This window comes from Eptatretus burgeri, chromosome 14, assembly GCF_056783735.1.
Source record: "Eptatretus burgeri isolate ZD-2024b chromosome 14, Ebu_testis_v1, whole genome shotgun sequence".
Classification (NCBI taxonomy): Eukaryota; Metazoa; Chordata; class Myxini; order Myxiniformes; family Myxinidae; genus Eptatretus; species Eptatretus burgeri.
In genome coordinates, this window is record NC_140974.1 from 24782390 (window position 1) to 24807117 (window position 24728).

Below are 24728 nucleotides of genomic sequence, written 5' to 3' on the forward strand. Positions count from 1 at the left end.
CCAAACAAAAAACACACACACACAAATATAAATCAACAAATAAAACACACACACACACAAACACACACACACACACACATATATAAATCAGCAAATAAAACACACACACACACAAATATAAATGAGCAAATAAAACACACACACACACACACATAAATCACCAAATAAAACACACACACAAACACACACACACACACACAAATATAAATCACCAAATAAAACACACACACACACACACACACATAAATCACCAAATAAAACACACACACACAAACACACACACACACACACAAATATAAATCGTCAAATAAACCACACACACACACACACACACACACACACACACATACATACATACACACACACACACACACATATAAATCACCAAATAAAACACACACACACAAACGCACACACACACACAAATAAACATCACCAAAAAAAACACACACACACAAACACACACACACACACACAAATATAAATCACCAAATAAAACACACACACACAAACACACACACACACACACACACAAATATACATCACCAAATAAAACACACACACACAAACACACACACACACACACACACATATATAAATCACCAAATAAAAGACACACACACACACACACACACACACACACACACACACACACACACACACACACACACACACACACACACGGTGGATACTTTGAGACCAGGTAAGATCTCCATTCGACCTTCTGACATTTCGTGACTTGTGCAGGGACAACGGGACAATCCGACCATTACATTGAAAGGGAGATGTCCGGACGGTTTCACATGATCACTTCTCGTGACCATCCGAACCTTGTTTACCTACTTTTTGGAGGAAGATCCCTAAACATCCTTTTACATTTTTTTAATGTTTGTGTTGCTTGAAGTGTTAGTAGGTGTTGACTCGTGTTCTTTCTCCACTGATCGATATGTTTATAATCCATAATTGTTTTTGAATCTCTTTAACCCCTCCCCTCCCCCACTCGCCCAGCCCCAACCTCCCCCCCTCTCCTCACCTTTCCCCGTTACCCCTCTCTCCCCTCTCCTCACCTTTCCCCGTTACCCCTCTCTCCCCTCTCCTCACCTTTCCTCCATTCCCACTCCTCTGTGAATGTGATACGGAATCCTGTGAGAGTGCACAACGCCCTCTCCCGACCGTGGAACCTCTCGTCCTTGTGTCCGCGGAGTCGCCGATCTGTCGCCGTGAAGGCCTAAAGTCCCGAAGCGTGTGGACAGGTAGCGTGTGCTTTTTATCCACCTTGGTCACGGTCGTTGTGTGTTGTTGTTTCTATTGTTGGTGTTACTGTGGTTGTTGTTGGTTTAGTGTTGTATAAACAAGGCCGTGGTGGCGCGTTCGCCGAGGCTCGTTCTGCAGGCCCTTCCTTCTCCGTTCGCTCCACTCTTGCCTTTTTTTTTGCCTCAGTCACGGTCTCTGTTCTCTAACGTACGTAATTTGTTTGTCCGTATTTACCCACTCTGCCCTCACTGAGGTGAAAAGTTTAACGAGCGAAACCTAGCGGTTCCAAAGTTAAACCGGATAACAAAATGTTTGTGGGATTTTGCGGACGGGTTCTGGCACGAGTGGCCATTCGATCTCGGTTCGAGGAACCATGCAGAGTCGTAGATCTTGCCACGCGACTCTTTGTACCAAGTAGATCTTGGATCTCCACTCGAGGTACCAAGTCGATCTTGGGACTCCACTCGAGGTACCAGGTATATCTTCGGACTTCACTCGAGGTACCAGGTAGATCTTGGGACTCCACTCGAGGTACCAGGTAGATCATGGGACTCCACTCAAGGTACCAAGTAGATCTTGGGACTCCACTCGAGGTACCAAGTCGATCTTGGGACTCCACTCAAGGTACCAGGTATATCTTCGGACTCCACTCGAGGTACCAGGTAGATCTTGGGACTCCACTCGAGGTACCAAGTAGATCTTGGGACTCCACTCGAGGTACCAAGTAGATCTTGGGACTCCACTCGAGGTACCAAGTAGATCTTGGGACTCCACTCGAGGTACCAAGTAGACCTTGGGACTCCACTCGAGGTACTAAGTAGACCTTGGGACTCCACTCTAGGTACCAGGTAGATCTTGGGACTCCACTCTCGGTACCAGATATATCTTGGGACTCCACTGTAGGTACCAAGTAGATCTTGGGATTCCACTCTCGGTACCAGATATATCTTGGGACTCCACTGTAGGTACCAAGTAGATCTTGGGACTCCACTCTAGGTACCAGGTAGATCTTGGGACTCCACACTAGGTACCAGGTAGATCTTGGGACTCCACACTAGGTACCAGGTAGATCTTGGGACTCGACTCGAGGTACCAAGTAGATCTTGGGACTTGGCTCCAGAAAGCATGTGGACCAGCAAGCAAGGAATAAGAACACCACCACCACCACCAACAAGAAGGAACCATTTATATCTGAAGGGTCTAAAATGAAGACCCTGGAAGCCTGAGAGGTTTCAGTCAGGATTTGAGTTTGTTGGTTCTTCCATTTTTTGTTTTCCATTTCTGATATGTAATACTGTCCCATGCTTCCATTTGCGACAATCGATTTGTTGTGTATAAAAATGGAGAAAGGAGGAGGAACAGAAGAGGACTTAAGTTGTAAAATAAAAATTGAGAAATTGTAAGATGAAGAGTGAATGGAGGAAGAGCATGGGTCTGCTTTTGGGCTGATACCAAGAACAAATCAGAGCCACCTTCTTTATGAAGTACAAATTGGTTAAAAAAATTTAAGAAAAAGCTTGTTAAGTTGGTCTCTGGAATATGTTCCCCTTCCATCCCTTCCCTCTCTTCAAATGGCACTACAGCCGACTCCGCTTGTGAGAAGGCTGAATGCCTCAATTCTGTGTTTGCTTCCTAATCTTGTGTCCCCAACCACTCATTCTCGGTACCCATCCTTACCTTTCGTACCCAACTGCTCTTGGACTCCGTGTCTTTTGCATCTGAGAAAGTGGAGAAGGTTCTTTCAACTCTCGATTCTGATTCTGCAACTGGACCAGACGGCATCAGCTCATGCATCCAAAAAACTTGCTCTGCTGCTCTTACACATCCTCTCTCTGCCCTTTTCACCCTGTCATTTTTGATACAGTCTGGCATCCTGCCTCGCTCTCAAACCTGTCCGCCTATCACATCCAAGGCCAACTCCGTACATGGCTGACTGACTCTCTACTCTCATAGCCAGCATGTGCCACTCAACGGAATCCCTTCATCTCCTCTCCCTGTCAAGGCTGGAGTGTCCCAAGGCAGTGTTCTGGGTCCAGTCCCATTCCTGAACTTCATCAATGATCTCTCTCTCTCTCTCTCTCTCTCTGGAAAATCCTCTTTATCCATTTGCTGACAACTCCACCCTCAGCCATGACATCCCTCATCCTTCAGACTGACAGGTTGCAGCCTCTTCCCTCTCTCTTCAGACCTAGAAGAAAAAAAAAATCACAAGCTGATGAAACACTTGGAATATATCTTTCAATCCTGAAAAATCTCACACTGTCACTATCTCTTTCCAAAAGGACCGTCTGACAAACCCTCCCATCTACTTCCTCAACAACCCTCTCAAAGAGGTGCAATCACTAAAACGCTGGGGTCTCACTCTCAGCCATAATCTTTCATGGGCAAACCACAATTCAAAGCTGGCCTCCAAAGCCAGCCACTGTACACTGACTGTACAAAGTCCTTCCTTGGCACGCCTGAACTCCCATCCACGTACAAGGCCTTCATCTGCAGCTTGATGGAGTACTGGTCTCCCCTCTGGGCTGGCTCCCCTGCCTCACATCTTGTTCAGCTGGACGCCGCGGAAACCAAGGTTTTCAAGACTATTGGAATCTCCCGCGATGAAGCTGAGTTTATGGGGCCATCACTTCACCATCGCAGACGGGTCGGTGGTCTCTCTGTCTTCTACCGCCTCCGTGCTGTTCTTGCACCCTCTTCTCATTTCGTGCTTTGTCCCCCTTCCCCCTTCCCCCCCCCCCGCCCCCCAGTTATTTTCTTGTGTGCTGTACATGTTGTGTGAGTAACCCACTGCTTGATGAAACTCCCAAAATCCAGACTCTCTACTCACCTCCACTCATTCGTTCCTCTCCCCCCCCCCCGCCCAAACCCCCACAACTGTGGAACTTATTTCCTCAGTCTCTTCAAATGTAGCAGACCAAATTGACAAAGTAAAAATGGAAAACAATGCAAGAAGATTGAAGAAGAGGAACTTGGGAGAAGTGAGTCGAGAAGGTTGAAAGGAATGAGCAGGAAGTGGAATGGGAAGAGCAGGGGGAGGACATGAAGCATCATCATTTCTAGAATTTGGAACATCCAGACATTGGGAGTGGGGGGAGGTTCAGAATTTTCGCTATCGTTGCATATGTCATAAATAGATGGTTGCTCTGCGCGTCATCATCATTCAGCGTTTCCGTTTTCATTCCCCAACACTTAGTTTGATCTCCATTTGTATCATGCAAAGATTGTTTCGTGTTTTGCCTTGAACCTTTGTCCTTTGTTGATTGTTTTAAACAATGCAACATTATATTCCTTCTTGTTTTACCTTCACATCTTCACTTGGTATTCTATCAAATAATTGAGTATAAGATTAACACATATACATATCATTATTTGTTGTTTTTTTTTCCGCTCCTAAATAGTAGGAAAAATACAAACAAGTGGTACTACAAGGAAGTGAAAGAAAACAAGTGATACAGAATTAATTGCAATGATTTTGAAACCTTGCTTTTGTTCAAATGCAGTATTTGTTTATTTTGATTGTTTTTCACTTCCCTGGACCGGACCTCTCCCTGGAACTGGACCTCTCCCCTCTACCCCTCCCTCCCTCCAACTTCCTTGCCATTTTCCCAGACCCAGTTCATTACCTTTCCTTTAGTCTTTCTGCTTCAATTCCCACCCTCACCCTTTCTCCCATCACCTCTGATATTCCTCTTTACATTTTGTATAAACATTCCTTCCCTCGCTTTCCTTCAGTTGTGTTATCCTTGTGAATATCCCTTCATCTTACTCCCTCGACCTCTCTCGTCTCTCCTCTCTCCTTTGTTTTTCCCCCCACCACCGAAGGTGAAGGAGGTTATGTTTTCACCCCTTTCTGTTTTTGTGTGCAAGATATCTCAAAAAGTTGTGGACGGATCCGAATAAAAGTTTGTGGACAGGTTGGGTGTGTGACAAGGACGAACTGATTAGATGTTGGTGAATTTGTGTGACAAGGAAGATCTAGTTCCAGATCCAATAATTAGAATTTTTAAAAGTGATTCTTCACCATTGAGAGATAGGGTCAAAAATGATATGTAGCACGATATCTCAAAAAGTTGTTGACGGATTCGGATGAAACTTGGTGGACACGGGTGTGTGGCAAGGACTAATTGATTCAATTTTGGTGAAAATCCGGATCTAGATGCGAGAATTATTTAATTTCTCAAGTGATTCTTCACCATTGAGAGATAGGACCAAAAACGATACGTAGCCTGATATTTCAAAAACGTATTGATTGGGCCCGATATGTTCTCGTGGATCAGGCATGACGTGGCGGAAGTATGCGCTCTACCGAGTGCCCTTCTAGCACTTTAAAGAGCAGGTTGCGGGTCACCAAACATGTTCTAAAAATTTATCAATATGATTATATGTGCATTAAATAGTTCGATGCAAACTATTGTGGTTGCCTAACTATTGGGAAAATTAATGAAATTTAACTCCGAAGTTGTTATTTCTCGAGGCTGTTGAAAAAAACAGCCGTGTGCCCATATATGGATGATGACGTCACGTTCTCCAAAACAAAGCAGACGCTCACTCGCTCATTGAAGAAGTGACCAGTTCAGCAGGCCGTTCTTTCGCTCTTTTTACCCCTCAGCCCGAATTGGGCTAAGGGGTATTGTCGTCACAGGCCTTGTCCAGGCGTCCGGGCGTCCGTCTGGGCATCCGTCAATTTCGAGGAGAACGCCTTGTCTGATTAAATCCATTTTTGCAGTGTGTGTTGGGGCTGGGTAGAGGAAGGTTCCTTTCAATAATCGGTGCAATGCGATATCCAATATCGCGGCTGGGGCAGCCATCTTGAATTTGGTTTCCGGACAATAACTTGAGAACGGCTTGACTTATTGATTTCATTTTTGTGTGATATAATGTGGGTGTTTGGAGGAAGGTTCTTTTTGATATTCAGCGCAATCCGATATCCAATATGGCGGCTAGAGCAGCCATCTTGAATTTGATTTCTGGACAATAACTTGAGAACGGCTTCACACATTGATTTTATTCTGGCGAGGTATAATGGGGTTGAGTAGAGGAAGGTTCCTTTCCAAAATGGGCATGCTGCGATTTTCACTGTGGCCGCCACGGCAGCCATCTTGAGATGTTTTTTTTGCATGCCTTGTCGAGGCTCGTATGAGAGCAAACACAGAACACACAGCAAGGGGGCATGAGACAAGAGGGGTGGGAGTGGGAGGGACAAAACAGTGGGGAACAGACACATTAGGAGATCTGTGGAAGGGAGAGGGATGGGATGGGGAACATGAGGAAGAGAAGATGGACATTACAGGGACTTTCAGGAAGGAAAGCAGGGAATTTGAAGGAGGTGGGCTTGGGTGGATTATCGGGGGTAGAAAAGATCGAGGATTTGTATGAGGGATGATAAGAGGTGGTGGTGAACAGCTGTTTTGAAAGCCTGGAGGGAATAATGGGAAAGAATAGAGTGAAGGAGTTTATTCCAAAGGCGGGAAAAAAAAGAGGAATGAAAGAGTGAAGGTGAGCAGTGATTCGTGATTTTGGTAGTTTTACCAGAAGGGGGTTGTTGGCGGACCTTGAGCGCCCTGTGGAAATGTGGTGGGGACAAATCGCAGAGAGAGCGGGGGGGGGGCTAGGCTGGAGAGGAGACGTTAGAAGACAGAAAGACCACTGACCAACCTGTGGTGATTGAGTGAGAAGCCCAAAGACTCAGCTTCATTGCGGGAGATGCCGATGATCCTAAATGCCCTGGTTTCGACAGCGTGAAGCCGAGAAAGGTGGGAGGCAGGAGCACCAGCTCACAGGGGAAAGCAGTACTCCACCAGGCTATGGACATAAGCTTTGTAAGTGGTCAGGAGCTCAAGAGGGCCGTGGAAGGACTTCACACGACGGAGGATTCCCAGTCGGCGACTGGCTTTGGAGGCGAGGTTGGAAATGTGACTTTCCCAGGAAAGGTCATGGCAGATAGTGAGACCCAGAAGCTTGAAAGAAAAGACTTCTTCCAGAGGATTGTTGAGAAAGTGGATGTGGGGGTTTTCTAAATAGTCCTTTCGAAGAGACATAGTGAGAGTGTGAGATTTGTCTGGATTGAAAGACATGTTCCACGTGTTGGACCAGTTTCTGATTTTATCCAGATCTGCAGTGAGTGAAGAAGCTGCTGCTTGCTGGTCTGAGGGATGACAGATGGTGCGGCAGAGGGTGGAGTCATCAGCAAAGAGATATCGAGGAGTTTCCAGAGAGTCAGAGAGATCATTGATGAAAACCAGAAAAATAACAGGGCCCAGAACGCTACATTGAGGAACTCCAGCCTGGACAGGAAGAGGGGATGAAAGAACTCTATTTAGGGCCACACGGTGACGGCGCCAGGAGAGGAAGTCTGCGAGCCATGAGTGGAGATGGCCTTGGATACCATGGAAAGAGAGTTTGGTGAGTAGGGCAGGGTGCCAGACTGTCAAAAGCACATGATATGTCCAGGGATACGGCTCGGATTTCCTGTCTGGCATTGAGGACCTCCATCCATTGATGGGAGAGCAGAAGCAGCATATCCAGGGTAGAGTGACCTGGTCTGAAACCAAATTGATGATCGAAAATCAAGCCATTGGAGAAGAGGAAGGATTTCAAGTCTGAAGCGATGATGGATTCCATAACCTTGCTGATGATTGGGAGAAGGCTGATTGGTCTGTAGTTGCAGGGATCTGTTTTTGCACATTTTTATGCAGGGCAGTGATGTTTGCAGATTTCCAAGCAGATGGCAGATGACCTTGAGCAAATGAGATGGTGAATAGAACAGAGAGAGGGTGAGCAAGAGCAGAAGAGCAGGCTTTGAGGACACGTGGGCTGATGCCGTCTGGACCGGTTGCAGAATCTGAGTCGAGGTTTGAAAGCAAGCACTCCACCTTGTCAGGAGAAAAGGACACAGAGTCCAGGGACAGTTGGGTGCGACTGGGTAAGGTGGGTAGAGAAAGTGATGGGTTGAAGACACAAGATTTAGCTGCAAACACCGAGTTTCGGCATTCAGCTTTTTCACGTGCGGTATCAGCAGTGCGGCCATTTGAGGTAAGGGAGGGGATGGAGGGGGAACATACACCAGAAACAGTTTTGATTAGACGCCACCAGGATTTTGAGGAGGGAGAGAAGTTTGAGAGTTCAGACTTGAGATGAGAAAGACATTGTTTTCTGGTTCTCCTGAGGGTAGATACACACTTGTTCCGAGCTTTGTGGAAGGAACTGAGATTGCCCTCAGTTGGGTTTGCTATCCATGAGGCAAAGGCAAGTTGTTTCAGGACAACTGCCTCGCCACAAGCTTCAGTAAACCAAGGGCAGGAGGAAGGGTAGGACAACTGAAGACGAGAGGGGATAAATCTGTGCATGAGGGAGAGCAAGTTTCTTTGAAAGAATTCCCAGGATGAGTTGATGTTTGAGAAAGTAGTGATAGGAGACCAGTCTCTAAGTTTGATGGCTGCTTGGAGACCCTGCCAGTCGGCTTGAGTGAAATGCCAGACTCGACGGCGGTGAGGTGGTTCTCTGATAACAGCCAGAGAGATGTCCACTTTGACAAGGACGTGGTCAGAAGAACCGATTGGAGCAGAAGAAGAGCAGCAGATATTGTCAGGGAAATTTGTCAAAATCAGATCCAGAAGAGATGGAGTACCATTGGTTGAGATCCGGGTCGGGAAGTTGACCGATTGAGTCAGTCCCAATGAGTCGCAGGAAGCTTTTGCTGAGGTGCCATGACATGTGAGAGAGGTACCTACACCTAGCCAACTGGCATGATGACAATTGAAGTCACCACAAAAGAGGAAGAGAGAGTTTGGATGAGAAGATAGAAGATGGTCCATGTTTTTAGCTAGTGAGGTGTACATGGAGTCATCACTGTTTGGTGGACGGTACAGTACACATATAAACATGAGGTGCCAGTGGAGGGGAAGCTGTAGCCAGAGGTATTCCTGGTGGTGTGGGGGAGTGAGAGCAGTGCATGGAGAGTGAGGAATAGAGTCTTTGATGAAGAGAGCAACACCTCCACCAGGACGAGGCTCAGGTCTGTCATACCGGAGGAGGGAGTAACCGGGGAGAGATACTTGGGAGTCAGACACGTCTTGGGAGAGGAAAGTTTCTGTTAGGCAGATTATGTCTGGTTTGTCAGTGGCAACCTGTATGGAAAGATCTGAAAGGTTTGAGCGAAGGCCCCAGATATTTGAGGTCCACACTTTTAATGAAGAGGTAGGGGAGGAGGCTTTGGGTGCAGGGGGGGGGGGGGAGGGTAGGACAAGGGACGAGGGGGAGGTAAGGAGGGTTGTTGAAAGAGTGTGGGGGATTGCAGAATAGCTCGGGGAGGGGGCGAATGAGGAGGAGAAAAGGCTCTGTGGTGCTGGGGGAGAGGGGGAACAAGAGAGGGGGAAGAAGGCAGTTGAGGAGGTGGAGTGAAGAGATGGAGGTGGGAGGGCAGTGGAAGGAGGCAGCTTAGTGGATGAGAGGGGGGGCAACTTTGAGAAGGATGAGTGAGGGTCAGGTTGCCTAACTATTGTCAGGTAATTTTTTTTTTTTATGCCTAACTATTTTGTCAGGTCAGGTTGGATCTGTGACCTGCTACAGGTGCCATGTAAACCTGTACTAACCTGTTCCATGGTCGGGTTGTCGGCGACTAAACCGTCTCCCCCACCAGGTTTTCTGGTGAGGAGGGTGTTTGGATATGGACACCCAGCAGGATTAAAAACAAAACCTGTCAAAGGGCGGAGGAGCTCCTTGTGAGCCAACGGCCATCCATATCTAGTGCCCAACTGTGTCTGCGGACGTCCTCCTGCAGTTGGGTTACTTCTTATTTGGAGGTTGGTGGCAGGATTTGCACTCCAGCCACCGTAAAACGCTTCATTCCGCAAAACGCAAAAACGCAAAAAAATCTGAAAACCCACTCCGTGGGAGTACCTCCTGTGCAGCTTCCCTTCGCAGGGCAGCTCACCGGATGATGGGATTGGGGCAAAGCCTTCGGGACCCCCAATCTTTGATAGGAGGGAAACCACGGGGTAACATCCCTGGGTCAGATTGCGGGAGAGTGTGTCGGAGTGGTGCTGAGGTGTCGTCCACCAGACGGCGGTCTCCTTGGGTTAACCTGAGGCGGTCCCTTCGGGTCGGTGCCTGGAATGTCCTATCCCTAAGAGAGGATGATCACCTGTCTCTGTTATCATCTGAGCTCAAGCGTTTGGACATCGGGATTGCAGCTCTCTCTGAGGTTCGGAGACCGGATTGCGGCGAGATAATGGTGGGTGGTTACACCTACTATTGGTCTGGTCGCTCTGATGATTACCATACCCAAGGAGTTGCTGTAGCTGTGTCCAATAAGCTGACCCCAATGATAATTGAGGTAACACCGGTCAACGAGCGTATTATGAGATTAAGGATTCGTCACTCCTTAGGTGTCATTTGCCTGGTCTCTATTTATGCTCCGACTGAGGCGAGTGATCTTACCGTGAAGGATGCATTCTACGCCACACTCGAGTCTGTGGTTGATCAGTGCCCCAGACGAGATACACTTCTAGTCTTGGGGGATTTCAATGCATCGACTGGAACTGATAGGGATGGTTATGAGGTGTGTGTTGGTCCCCATGGGTCAGGAACTATGAACCAGAATAGCACTAAGTTCCTTGACTTTGCAAGAAGTCATGGACTTAGGGTGGCTGATTCATGGTTTCAGCGCCCGCAACCTCATCGCTGGACTTGGTATTCCAACGCTGGCGGTGTGGCAAAGGAGATTGACCATGTCCTCATTGACGGTCGTTGGAGGATGATCCAGAACTGCAGGGTCTACCGGAGTGCTCAGTTCCTCAATACTGACCACAGGCTTGTTGTAGCAACTCTAAAGCTGCACCTTAAATCCTGGAGAATGGTACCATCCCAGCCTAGGCTGGATGTTGCCAAGCTCAGGGATGAGAGAGTAGCTGAGGAGTTTGCGAACAGGGATAGTGGGCACTTGGGGGGTCTGGGTGCTTTGGGGGGTCCTGAAGAGTTGTGGAGCACCTTCAAGACCACCGTCCTTGATGTTGCCGGTGGATGCCTTGGAGTTCACCGCAGGGCAAAGAAAAATTTTGTCTCTCAAGGGACACTGGATACCATTGACCAGAGTCGCAGGGCCAGGCTGAATGGCAGAGCTGAGCTGTTCAGGGAGCTGAGGCGTAAAACTGTACGTGCACTGAGGGTGGACAAGGAGGCCTATGTGCGAGGAATCTGTGAGGGGTAGAGCATCACCTGTGGACAGGTGATTCTCGTCCGCTTACAGGGAGTCGCGCATTTGGTTCATCCAAGCCCATCCCTCGGAGCACTGCAGTTCGAGCAGTGAGTGGTAGGCTCTTGACAGAGGAGTCTGAAGTGAAGGCTCGCTGGGCCGGTTACTTTGAGCGGTTGTACCAGGCTGATCCCCCAGCTGTCGAGTTGGACGTCAAGGGTGTTACAATCCCTGTTGCTGACCCTCGAATCAACTGTGGTCCACCATCGCTTGTGGAAACACGGGCTGCGGTGAACCAGTTGAAGCGGGGCAAAGCTCCAGGGATCTGTGGCATCCATGCTGAACTTCTCAAGGCTGGTGGAAATGCTGCACTCGCGTCGTTGCATGCAGTTTTGTGCTCTGCCTGGAACACAGGCATCATCCCAACTGACTGGAAGAGGGGCCTTGTTGTCCCTCTCTGGAAAGGAAGGGTGATCGCGAAGACTGCAACAACTACCGAGGGGTGACGCTGCTCTCAGTGCCGGGCAAGGTCTTTGCTCGGATAATTCTTGATAGGGTTCGCCACCATCTGCTTGAGCACCAGCGTCCAGAGCAGTCAGGCTTTACACCAAAGAGGTCAACGATTGACCGTATCCTTGCTCTTCGTGTCCTCACTGAACGCAGACGAGAGTTTCGGCAGGGGCTGCTTGCAGCCTATGTTGATCTCTGTAAAGCGTTCGATTCAGTGAATCGGGATGTCCTCTGGAGGATTCTTGGTCTTCGTGGGGTGCCACCGAAACTGATCGATCTGATGTCTGAACTCTACTCTGGTACTGAGAGTGCTGTGAAGTGTGGTGGTACCGCCTCTGACTTATTTCCAGTTGTTACTGGAGTTCGTCAGGGATGTGTACTTGCCCCACACTTTTCAGCACCTGTGTGGACTGGATTATTGGGAGGCTGTCGGAGAGATCAAGTTGCGGTGCATCGTTTGGCAATGTCAAGATCTCGGACCTTGATTTTGCAGATGATGCAGTCATCTTTGCGGAGACTTTAGACATCCTCTTGGGGGCCCTCGAGGTGCTGAATGAGGAGTCGGAGCCGTTGGGATTACGGATTTCTTGGGTCAAAACAAAGATCCAGGCTTTCGGTGACATCTTGGATGCTGCTGTCCTGTCTGTGTCTGTTTGTGGTGAGGATGTTGAGGTCGTGGATAGATTCACTTACCTTGGCAGTGATATTCATGTCTCCGCAGGTTGTGAGCCGGAGGTCAATAGACGTCTGGGTCGGGCCTGGGGAGTCATGGATTCACTGGATCATGGGGTGTGGCGCTGCCGGTACCTGTGCGGGAGGACGAAAGTCCGAGTCTTCAGGTCCTTGGTACTTCCAGTCTTGCTCTATGGGTGCGAGACTTGGACTTTGACCAAGAATCTGAGACGGAAACTTAATTCCTTTGGAACCAGCTCTCTTCGGAGGATCCTTGGCTATCGCTGGTCGGATTTGTGTCCAACGGCGGTTGCTGAGAGAGACTCGGATGAGATTTGTTACCTGCATAGTCCGTGAGCGTCAGCTGCGGCTGTATGGACATGTGGCTCGTTTTCCTGACGCTGATCCTGCTCACCAGATTCTCTCAGCGAGGGAGTCTCATGAGTGGAGGAGGCCAGTGGGCCGACCACGTGCCTCATGGTTGCAGCAGGTTGACCATCATCTCAAGGAGATGGGGATGGGCCTGGCATCTGCCTGGGGGATGGCCAGACGGAGGCCCCTGGAGTACCGGCGGAAAGTGGACGCAGCGACGCGCTGTTCTGGCACATGCTCCCATACCTGACCTGACCTGAGTGAGGGGGATGAAAGGTGGGAGAAATGTGAGGGGGGAATTTTTGGGAGAGGTGAGAGAGAGGCTTGGAGGGAGAAGAGTGGGATGGTTGCTTTGAGAGTGAGGGGTGAGAAGGGTGAGTTGGCACTGAAGTTGGAAAAACAGAATGGTTGATGGAAAGCGAACATTCATTGCAAACTGTGGTTTTTAAAAGTTTTAGGTCAGAGATGCGATTTAACACAATTCTTGATTGATGCAATAAAGGCGAATTCAGAGAATGGAGAGAAGAAACGCTGTAACAGTTGGATATTTTCGGCAAGGAATGAAGGAGAGGTCGAAATGAGAGCAGTCTCTTGAAATAGCAGAAGAGTAGTGCATTATGAAACAGTAAAGAGTACCACATATGTGAGAGAGGAAGATGAAGATGTGAGAGAGGAAGATAAGATCGTTTTTGTAATTATTATTAATATTTGAGAGATTTTTCAACAGATTAGGTCATGGAAGTGTTGTAGAGAAAATCGAGGAAGAAGAAGAGGAGGAGGAAGAATAATAGGAAGAAGAAGAAGCAGAATCGGGAGAAGGTTAGCGTATTGTTGTTGTTTTTTTATTATTATTATTATTTTTAAGATAAGAAATAGAGATTAGTTTGGAGAATGGGGGATGTTAGGAAAGTGGGGAGGATAGAAATTGAAGGTAATGGGGCGAAAAAAACAAACAAAAAAAACGATCGAACACCGAGGGGAACCGGCAGGCCTCAAGCCTAGGCCAAGGCCTAGGCCTCAAACACCCAGTAAGAACGTCGACAAAAACTCACGAAATAGCACGATTTTTGAAACAAAACTGAACTAGGAACACAGTAACATGCAGGTGAGAAAATTAAACAGTTAAAATGGGACAAATAACAACCGGAAACTTAGCTTTGAGAACGTCAGCAGAGAGCCCCTAAGGAGACCTCTCGACGCTCCAAATCCAAAACTGGAACCCGGAACCGGGTCCCGTCAATTTCGAGGAGAACGTCTTGTCCGATTAAATCCATTTTTGCTGAGTGTGTTGGGGTTGCGTAGAGGAAGGTTCCTTTCGAAAATGGCCGTGCTGTGATTTTCAATATGGCCACCATCTTGAAATTGGTTTGCGTCAAGGGGCTGTGGGGTTACGCTTGCTTTGCGGTGCTATTTTTTTGAGCTTGCAACTGTCTATATTATCCTTTTTATTTTGAATTATTGTATAACAAAGTTATTTGGATATTTGTACATCATGCCTCGTACGTGTGTCGTCATGTTTTGTGAAAATGGCTGGAAATCGGGTAATCGCTCCCACCGATTGCAGAAGGAATCAAACATTCGCTGGCAGTGGATAAGATTTATACAAACAAAACGGGCGAATTTTCCCCCAAAGAAAACGGGTAAAGAGGACCCTTTGGATAGACTTGTCATTTGTGGTGACCATTTCACAGCCGAGGATTACGAAGGCAATGCAATGAGTGAGCTCGGTTTCAAAACAACTGCTTAAGTGAGACTGAAGCGTGACGCTGTGCCCACAATTCAGCCTTCTCCTCCTCAGCTGGCTCCTGCTTCATCTTCTCACACTGTGTCACCTACGATTATTCGCAATTTACTTTTAATGGCCAATTATTCATTTAGCGCCAACGTATTTTGCCTTCTCGCAATGTCATCGCAAGGAAAAACACAAAGAGAAGAGAAGAGAAAAAAAAACACGTGCAAAAAAAAAAAAAACACTTTCAAACAACCACACAGTCTATTCCTTCGCTCTCGTAAACGACGACTCGATTGGGGCATTGTGTTTATCTATAAATGCGCATAAAAATCGAGAAATTATTAGAATACACTATCCGGAAGTCCGTACGTTGTGACCCGTAATGGGGAACAGGGCTGAGAATCTCTTCCCCATCGGCCACGCTAATGCAGCAACGTGTCCTGTCATTGGTTGGTAAATAAATGGCCATAACTTGGGAAGCACTTGTCCGATTAATATCAAACCTTGAAAAGGCACATCTACAGGGCCCCAGCAATATCCCTGGCAAGTTTCAATTATATTGGACCAGTGGTTGTCAAGAAACAGCGGTCACAAACACACACACACACACACACACACACACACACACACACACACACACACACACACACAAAACACACCGATTGCTGGAATTATAGATAGATATGCCACAACAGTCTCTTGAAAGTTGGGGTTTGTTCTAACTGTTCACTTTCGCTGGGGTCAAGCTCAACTGTCAGAAAGACTTCAACGCCAAGGTTACGGTGTATAATATATTTGGGTCCATTATTGATTCATTCTATTTCTGACTCTTGGGTGACTAGAGGGTTGGTGGTGGTTGTATGGCAGCTTAGCTGCCGGCGTAGCTATCATTTCTTGAAGCGCGACTGTGTCGCTGATGCAGTGCTCCTCGACTAGTACACACACTGGAACTGTTACTCATTTCGCCGACCTCGGAAGGATGACAGGCTGAGTCAACCCCCTGGTGTATTAATTAAGCGGCCGACGGGGCTTGAACTCAGGACCCTAGGATCCCAAGCCACCACCCTAACCACTGAGCCAACACCAGGCTACTAGAGGGTTAAAAATTATTATATCAAGTCACAGACGAATCAAACTTTACATTATTTTATGCATTGAACAAGAAAATGAAAATCTACAAACCAATCTGTCTGCTGGAGTCTGTCAGTGTGAACTGCCGGACAGTCAGTCCTGCCACTTGTACACGAAATAGGCCGTTTTCTTGCACTTGCAAGTGGCTCAAATCTATATGGCTCAGGGCCAGAAACTCCATAGTATAAATTCCCATCATCCTCCGACTCATCCTCTGCAATATCGGAATGAAAACACTCAATTTCATCGCCGCTGAAATCACTCTCTGATTCGCATCTCGCCATTGTTCACACGCTGTTTCCGCATGTTCACAAAGTTTTCGGAGAACGTGACGTCATAGCATCTCCGGTAACTTCCGGACTGTTTTTCGATCACTGACAAAAGTTTTGACTCAAAAGTTAATTTTAGCATATTTTGAGTTTCAAATGTAAGAAAATAATTACCCAACGATTATTAATGTGCTTACAACCTTCAAATCACGCGAAGTCATCAGCGACCCAAAACCTGCTCTTTAAATAACCTGTTTGAATATACCATATGTTGTTTCTTTATGCTACTGGTCTCTTTCCAGCACCATTTATATTTTTCTCTTTTCACTTCTTTACACACCCTTCCCAGACAGCCTTTGCATTTTTCATTCTCCTCTCACACTGGTCTTTCCTCCCCTCTGAGCCTTAATGCCGTCAGCAATGGCACAGGCTGCACAGGGCAATGGAGCCGTCCCATCAAGCAAAACCTGGGAGCTAAGTCTCTATGAGCTGCATCGCACACCACAGGTAAGGGTGGGGTCGGGAGGGAGGGGTGAATGAAGCATCGGATTGTGATGAGCTATATGGGAAAAGCAGTGTTACTTTGCAATCGATGAAGGGTGGGCCACCAGGAAGTACTCTGTAAATGGGTCTGGAAATACCTTGAGGAGAAAGATGGAGACGCATTTGATTATTGAATGGCATAATATAGAGCACTCAAGATTGTTGCCTGCCATGCATTTGCTGGAAAAGTAAAAAAAGGAAATACACATGAATTATGCGATGTACCACTCCCCCTAAGCTATCTCTCCGCCAGGAGGCTCTCACTGATGGGACGGAGATTGCTGTCTCCCCACGTAGCCTGCACAGCGAGCTTATGTGCCCCATCTGTTTGGACATGCTCAAGAACACCATGACTACCAAAGAATGCCTGCACCGATTTTGCTCTGAGTGCATCATCACAGCCTTGCGCAGCGGGTAAACACCTAGAACGACACATTTCACTCCTTGTTAACCTTTTCCTACAATCCTAGAAACAAATAGACTATATCTGCTAAACAATCCAACAAATCCTTTGATTCGCAAACCTGCTCCGGAAGGACAACTGTAAAGATGTATCTCGGCAGTGAGCAGAATGTCAAACTTGATGCACAACCATTTTAAAGCAAGTTGCTCTGTTTTCTCATAGACCTTGGCCGAACATGGCCAATGTGCTCCTCAAACATGGTGTCAGGAGAGCTGTTCAACAGGAGAGAGAGAGGGGGAGAGAGAGAGAGATAGGAAAGGGGGGAGAGGGAAGAGAGAGAGAGAGCTGCTAATGGCCCAAAATAAACCAAAACATTGGGTCTTGCGAATTGCAACTACATTGCAAGGACTTTCATCACCTCAAACTAAACGGCCCTTCGTAACTTTTATCGTGGGTATCTTATTTTATTATCATTTTAGTTAAAAATAAAAAATATGTTGGATTTGATTGCTTTCATGATCTCCTGATCCATTTTTGCTTTGTAGCTCATTTATGTTGTGGAAAGGAAGCCCGTTCATGGAATATTGGAGAATTTCATTGATCTTCCCGAGACTCGTCTCGATCGTAATATGATGCTCAAATGTCAGACCTAACAAATCCACAAAACACCCATTCCAGCTCTGTCTGGCAAGACCAGCTGCCTCCTTGGTGTAATGGTTAGCGCGTCCGCTCTGAGTCTGGGAGATAGGTGGTTAGAACCCTGGCCAAATCATACAAAAACTTTTTGAAATGGTACGTGTTGCTTCCTTGCTTGATGCTCAGCATTTGAAAAAAGACATAATCCTGGACAAACAACCACAGGTTGGCAACCTTTGCACAGGCTTTGATGTGCCTTATGGCCTCCTCCTTCATTCTCGTTTCTCATAAGGAAACTCTTGCTAAGACCCACTGTCATTGCTTAATTAAACACAAGATTCTGATTGGCTCACCAACTGCCACATGCATCTTGTATATGTAACCTCGTCTGTAATGCAAGGACAGCCAGATACACCAGCATTGAGTTGCCGTTGTTATGTGTACAGGCAAGTCGTCAAGTAAATGTGCTGTAAATGATGCAGTGATAGCAACAAGTTGATAGCCTTCGTGCTCTGTCTGTACCCAGCTTAACGCACACTTTCTGTATGATTAGACCTTGCCAATAAAGTGAATTTTTAAAATGCTAATTTTAAGTTTGCCTTTGTTGCGGTGTCTTTGCTTCAACTAACGGTGTATGGATTGTGTACATCTAGGTTTGTTTCATTTTAAATAAATATTTTGAATCATCAATCGGGGCATAAATGTGCCATTCCATGGGCTTTGCCCAGTGTTCGTTGAGACTAAACTTTTTGCTTTTCTCAAGTCTCATTCTCCTCATTTGCTACTTCCTCGATAACTTCAGCCTATTGCGCTCATCCTGTTGTACAGTAACAAAGAGTGCCCAACATGCCGTAAGAAGCTGGTGTCCAAGCGCTCACTCCGTCCAGATCCCAACTTCGATGCTCTCATCTCCAAGATCTACCCAAGTCGCGACGAGTATGAGGCACACCAAGAACGCGTCCTTTCTCGCCTGCAAAAGCACCATAACCAGCAGGCGCTAAGCAGCTCCATCGAGGAGGGCCTCAAGATGCAAGCACAAAACAGGTGGTGTGGCACAAGGGGTTTGTATTCGGAAAATTGAGCCAAGCAATTTGTTGGACATCCTTGTGAACTATGCGAGAGACGGGAGCCATGGAGGTGGTCGGGGTTATATTTTAGTTTGTTAGGAACGAACTCTGAATGTAAATATTTGAAAATGATGTTATGCTTTTTGGAGTTGAAAGCTACAAAAGGAGGATGAGGTAAATTTATGACTGGGAGATTTGTCTTTTGTTGTGAAATTTGTAGGTAGTGGAAAGTGTTTATTAGTGGCATTTGGAGTCTTGCTGATGGCACGATGGAATATAAGTAGATAACGCTGTATTTTGAAAAAAGGCTTCTGTTTTGACCAGGGCCCAACGTGTCCGGAAACAGCCTGCCGATGCTGACAACATGGCAGGGAGTGGTGGAGAAGAAAACGGGGATAGTTCTCATGCAAGCAACGCATCAACCCACAGCACGATACCAGAGGCAGGTCCCAGCCGAAAGTGCTCGAGGGTGGACTCGGAGGGGTCGGGAACTGAACCCGGACCAGGCACCGGAGTTTTGGCCTCCCAGCTTTTGCCCACTCTAGGCCAGGATGTTACAGGGCCGGAGGAGACAGGAGCAGACACGACTGGCGAGATTGAGCTGGTGTTCAAACCGCATCCGATTCTGGCCGAGAAGAGGGACGGTGCACAGACGAGGTGTGGATCGAGGCGGTGTGTGTACTTTTCCTCCTTTATTATTTAAAATACTCTATATGATTTAATTAAATACGAAATATAATATATTTTTGCCACCTTTTGATAGAGTTGGAGACGTTTGGCTTGAAGCCATGATTGGTGAAAATGGTACTAGCCAAGTCTTTGGAGGTCCTGCTAATTGCATCAATGAATAAAGAGAACTTGTATGCAACGAGGTAAACTCAACATTGTGAATGAAGTGCAGACAATGTGTGTGCAAAACAATTAAACTACCCAGGAGTAGACGACCATTGAAATTTATGTGCAAAAGGCATGACCATATGTGAGATGCCATCAAAAAATGCAGGACATATCTAAGGATACTTCCCTGGCCTGATGTTTTGAAGTCTATTCATTTGGTGTAACAGGAGAAGCATGCTCAGTGTTTGGTCATCACATGAGAAACCAAATTGATGGTCAGCACAGTAGATGGTCGAAGTTCCACAAAAAAATAGATGGCTAATAGATCTTGAATTGGTCGATTTGCATTTGTTGTCTTTATGGTTCCTCAGACCTTACATTTTCTTTACATTCTAAGTATCCCACTATTACTGTAGTGCTGGTAGGATAACCTAGAGGTATGTATACTCTCTTCATGGCTGACTAGCCTTGGTTTTAATCTCAGCCCAGCTATAAACTGTCATCTTGGTGTCTCGCTGGCAGGGCGAGGCATCAATGTTTGTGCCGTCCCTTGGGAGGACATGTAACTGGATGTCCCATCTGCCCACATTGGATGGTGGACGTTGAAGATCCCACGGTGTCCTTCGCGAAGAGTAGGCGAGCTATTGCCGGCACCCTGAACAAATTTCAAATTCCTGTACACTCAGTCGAGTAACCTGCGTCAGAGTGGCGACCCGTCCCGCATTGTAACTCGAGTCAAGAAACCGCAACGGCTGAACAAACGCTCTGTTTTGAGCATGGTACATTTCAATGATTATGATGATGAATATTGCATTGGCTTTATATGCCTATCAGAAGCATCAATTAACTCCCAAGACTTTTTATCCCCAGAGGTGGTGTGGTCTTTACTAACCCAACACATTTACCTCTCTGTAGGTACATAAAAACGACAGCCAACGCGACAGTGGACCACCTCTCCAAATACCTGGCACTTCGACTGGCCTTGGAAGAACAACAAAGAGGAGGAGCCGGGTCTGGGGGAATGGGAACCGGAACTCAGGGGGGTACTGCCGCGGGGTCTGGAGGAGGGGTTGGACAAATCGGGAGCGTGGGACCCATGGGTGTAGGGACTGCCACCGGTGCATCCCCCAAAGGGATTGAATTGGCAAATGAAAAGCAGTACACCATCTACATGGCAACAGCCAGTGGCCAGTTCACGGTGAGTTGCGCCGTCACGGTAGAGCGGGAGAGTTTCACTTAAGTACCTGGGTCAAATCACTGCACTTGATGTACGACGCAATTAATTTTGCTATTATCGAATTGCCTTTGTGTTTTCACTAGAACATTTGCTTAATGCCACTATTAACCTTCCTTTTTCTCTCCCTGTGCCCCTTTCCCATTCCACAGACTCTCAATGGTTCACTGTCCTTAGACAAGGTTAATGAAAAGTATTGGAAAGTAAATAAACCCATGGAGTTGTACTATGCCCCCACAAAGGAACTGAAATGATATTTATGGCCCAAATACTGAACCCCTCCCCCTCCCCCCCACACACATCTTCATTTCTTTTCACTTTTCTCTTGTACATTTCGACCATTTTTGTGGTTCCATTTTACTATGACCATCCTCCTCTTCCAGCTTTTCTTTTCTCTTTCTGTTGCTAAATTCCCCTCTTTCTTTCTTATTTTTTCTTTTTCTACGTTGACGCTCGTGGTTCTTTATTTTTGAGCTGCCACTTTGTTGCTGACCCTGCTGTGTTCGCCTGCCCCATGGTTCATTCTACAGCTGGACGAGCAGCGGCAGTTGGATTGAGCATAGCTGTTTTATTTGACATTTTCAAGGTAGCTATTTAAAATAAGTTTGAGACTCAGTCTACCTTGACCAACATGCCCGATGATGGCAGACATCCAATCACCCACCCAGTCTGACGCCATATCCTGTTTGGCAACGACCGCCAAGCTTGACAACCCTTCGCTGGTTCCCACTGTCATCGTGTGGAAACAACAAGTAACCTATGTGTTGGTTGAAAGAAATGACGGCTCGGTGGTACATTTGGTCCATCATCCCTCGATTTGTGAGGAAGGCTCTGTTCGGTATCCCACTGGCACGGCACAAATGGTATGGTTTCTGCCTTGAACTTCACTCGCCCCTTATCACGTCAATTCAACAATTTAGGGCTTAAATGGATACTTTATTTAATGAAAATTATGGAAAACTTCCAAATCTATTTGGGGAAAACTTTCAATCTAAAGTACTTGTGGAAAGGAAGGCGTTTGTTGTTTTCTTTCTGAAATTCACTCGGGAAGGTATTTAAACATCCAAAACCGGGGGCCCCCGTAAATTTTGCCTTTGCGGTGGACCCTTGCACTTTGTTCATGCAGTAAGACCTCGTAGCTTGACTTTAAAATGCACCCTCACGGAGCATCTGTACAGTATGATAGTTGGTCGTACAATCGGCCAGCTTTCACAATCATGTAATTATCTCTATAATTCGATGAAAGTTATTGTTGCTTGCAGCATCAAAACAAATGGTATCTGAACGTTTTATGTTTCCACAAGTGTGTAGCTGCTATCCAGCTTCTCAACAATTTTTGTGCCTGTTCATAAAAGGTGACACCTTTGTAGATCTTTCTTTATTTAAGGCCTCTAGGATGATCCAAATTGTATTGTATGATGCCTTCTTTGTTGTAAGCTTTCACCCTCTGACAAGTAAAGCTTTCCTTTAAATCTCAGTTTGTGACACTTCCTTCTTCCTCATCTATACCGTATAGGTCATTGGGCTTGTCTGTATGTTACATGAAATAGTGGATTTTTTTTGACCCTTCCCATTTGCCCCATATTTCCCACTTACTCCCATATCCTCCAAATTTCCTTCCCATTTTATCTCCACCCACGCCCGACAATGTCGGAGACTGGGGACACTCAAATGAGCTCCGTCCGAGCAACCGATCATCCGTCCATGTACTTTTGTGCACACGATATTTCAAAAAACGTTTAACATTTAGTTTTAATTTTGCAGATAGCTATTCCTCATGACATTATCTCACCATGAATAGATCACCACTATGATTAGCTAAATTATGTTGCCATGGCAACCATCTCAGTAACTTGGTTTGTGTATGTGATATTTCAAAAACCATTCAAGATTTGGCTGGAGTATCAGCTCCTTGTTACCTCTGCCACCGAAGGTGGAAGGAGGTTATGTTTTCACCCCTGTCTGTCTGTTTGGTACTTGTGAAATTGAAGATTTGCAAAGACATTGGTTGGTCTTGTGTGGTCTTCTGTTTGTCTGTCTGTCTGTATGTCATTCGCCTACAGGTAATATTTTTACTCCAATGTTGACAAAATTTCACCACCTGGTAGAGGTAATGACGAGCTGAAAGTCTTTTGTTTTAAGGTCAATTTATTTTTGATGCTCCTCAAAATAGGTATTTGCCATAACATTGGTTCATTGGTACATTTTGCTGATTCTGTCGCATGTTGACTTCTTCCTCAGTATCATTATTCTACCGGGTGAGTGCCCAGGGGTATTGCCCCTATTTTTCACAAAATTACGGAGACAATGATTGGTTGTCACAAACAGGTAATACAGTTGTGGGGCCGGACGTCGGCCGCGAGCACGACCGTGAGATGGAGCTGCAGCGTCGGCTCGACCAATCGCCCGGAATTCAGATCGTACTTCGGAAAAGTACAGGTCCCTTTTTGAACCGTGAAGGGCCAATATTTCTACCACATGGTACAGGGTTATTTGCCAAATGTTCAAAATACCTAGAGACCACGTGGCGATCCACCGAGTCTTCACACCCTCAACGGCACCCGTACGGAACGAGCTGCTTAGCGTGCTCATTCCGTGTGCGACCCGAGCGGTTTGATCGCCGAGTTCCGTCGGTCCGATTGTCCCATTACAACGGCCACGGCAGTGGCCTGCTAATTCCCCAGCACGCGACACGCTGTCAATGCAATAATGGACACGAACGAGCTGAAACATTGAACAAATGGGGTTTATTTATACAATAGGTGAGGAATGAGGGAAGCACATAAGGGCAGAGCTGAACCGACTATTGAGAATTGCTATTATATACAGCAAAGGCACTTAACAGTTTACTACTTAAAGATGGGGCCCCAGACGCACACGCGCACCCCCGCTAGGTGCATCTCACCCCGCTGGGTTTGCATATCGCTCCTGAGTGCTTTTATATTCACATCCATCTTGTCGTCCGTAGCTTGTAAATCACCCCTGATGCTTCGTACGCTCGCATCCATTTTGTTTTGCATATCATGTGCATTTGCATCCATATTGTTGTTCATTCTTTGCGCATTTTCTTTCATTTCGTTCTTCAAATCCCCCTTCATTCCTGCCAGCATTGCCATCAACTGGCCCATGTCAAACGCACTCGGCAGAGCCGATTCGGCAAGGATTGGGAGGGGGGGGAATTTGACGGAGGGGGCGCTCTTGCGCCGCCCCTCCCACTGTGCCCATTACAACCTCTGGGTTTGGTTGCGGGGGATGGTGGACCTGCATGGTGGTGTCCTGGGCCTCTGGTTCCATTAACTCTACACTACTATTATTACCGACCTTCCTCAGCTCATCTTGGCTGGACATGTTGCATGCTGGAAATAATTTAAAACGCTCCAATTTGGGGAAACGGGGGAGTTCGCTCCCCACACCCCTGATCCAAATCCGTGAATTTCTCTGCAGAGGCCGAGGGGCCGAATCGCACTCCTGACTACAAATTGTTGCAGGGCCGGACGTCGGCCGTGAGCATAACCGCGAGATGGAGCTGCAGCGTCGGCTCAACCGATTGCACGGAATTCAGATCGTACTTCTTCGGAAAAGTACGGGTCCCTTTGTGGACCGTGAAGGGCCAATATTTCTACCACGTGGTACAGGGTTATTTGCCAAATCTTAAAAATACCTAGAGACCACGTGACGATCTACCGAGACTTCACACCCTCGACGGCACCCATACGGAACGAGCTGCTTAGCGTGCTCGTTCCGTGTGCAACCCGAGCGGTTTGATCGCCGAGTTCCGTCAGTCTGATTGTCCCGTTACAACGGCCATGGTAGTGGCCTGCTAATTCCCCAGCACGCGACACGCTGTCAATGCAAGAATGGACACGAACGAGC

The 24728-nt window shown here is 46.9% G+C and overlaps 1 protein-coding gene across 8 annotated transcripts; it reads left to right on the top strand.

Annotated features, from left to right (window-relative positions):
• The first annotated feature begins 1064 nt into the window (after window positions 1–1064).
• On the top strand, window positions 1065–22332 carry RNF2 (ring finger protein 2). Of its 8 annotated transcripts, none has more exons than XM_085854025.1 (7): window positions 1065–1253; window positions 16485–16642; window positions 16917–17092; window positions 18546–18761; window positions 19109–19456; window positions 20537–20819; window positions 21008–22332. In XM_085854025.1, exons 2-7 carry the CDS (start codon window positions 16544–16546, stop codon window positions 21107–21109), a joined length of 1224 nt encoding a protein of 407 aa, XP_085710151.1. In that variant the 5' UTR covers window positions 1065–1253; window positions 16485–16543; the 3' UTR covers window positions 21110–22332. The 8 variants fall into 8 exon arrangements, with proteins under 8 accessions (XP_085710151.1, XP_085710154.1, XP_085710153.1 ...); XM_085854028.1 differs by having other exon boundaries at window positions 19109–19441; XM_085854027.1 differs by having other exon boundaries at window positions 16932–17092.
• The last annotated feature ends 2396 nt before the right edge of the window (window positions 22333–24728 follow it).

Coding starts and splice junctions, on each gene's coding strand:
- RNF2 (XM_085854025.1), top strand. CDS start 16,544: ATGCCGTCAGCAATGGCACAGGCTGCACAGGGCAATGGAGCCGTCCCA. Junction 17,093..18,545: donor ATCACAGCCTTGCGCAGCGG/GTAAACACCTAG, acceptor CCTGTTGTACAG/TAACAAAGAGTGCCCAACAT. Junction 18,762..19,108: donor AAGATGCAAGCACAAAACAG/GTGGTGTGGCAC, acceptor TGTTTTGACCAG/GGCCCAACGTGTCCGGAAAC.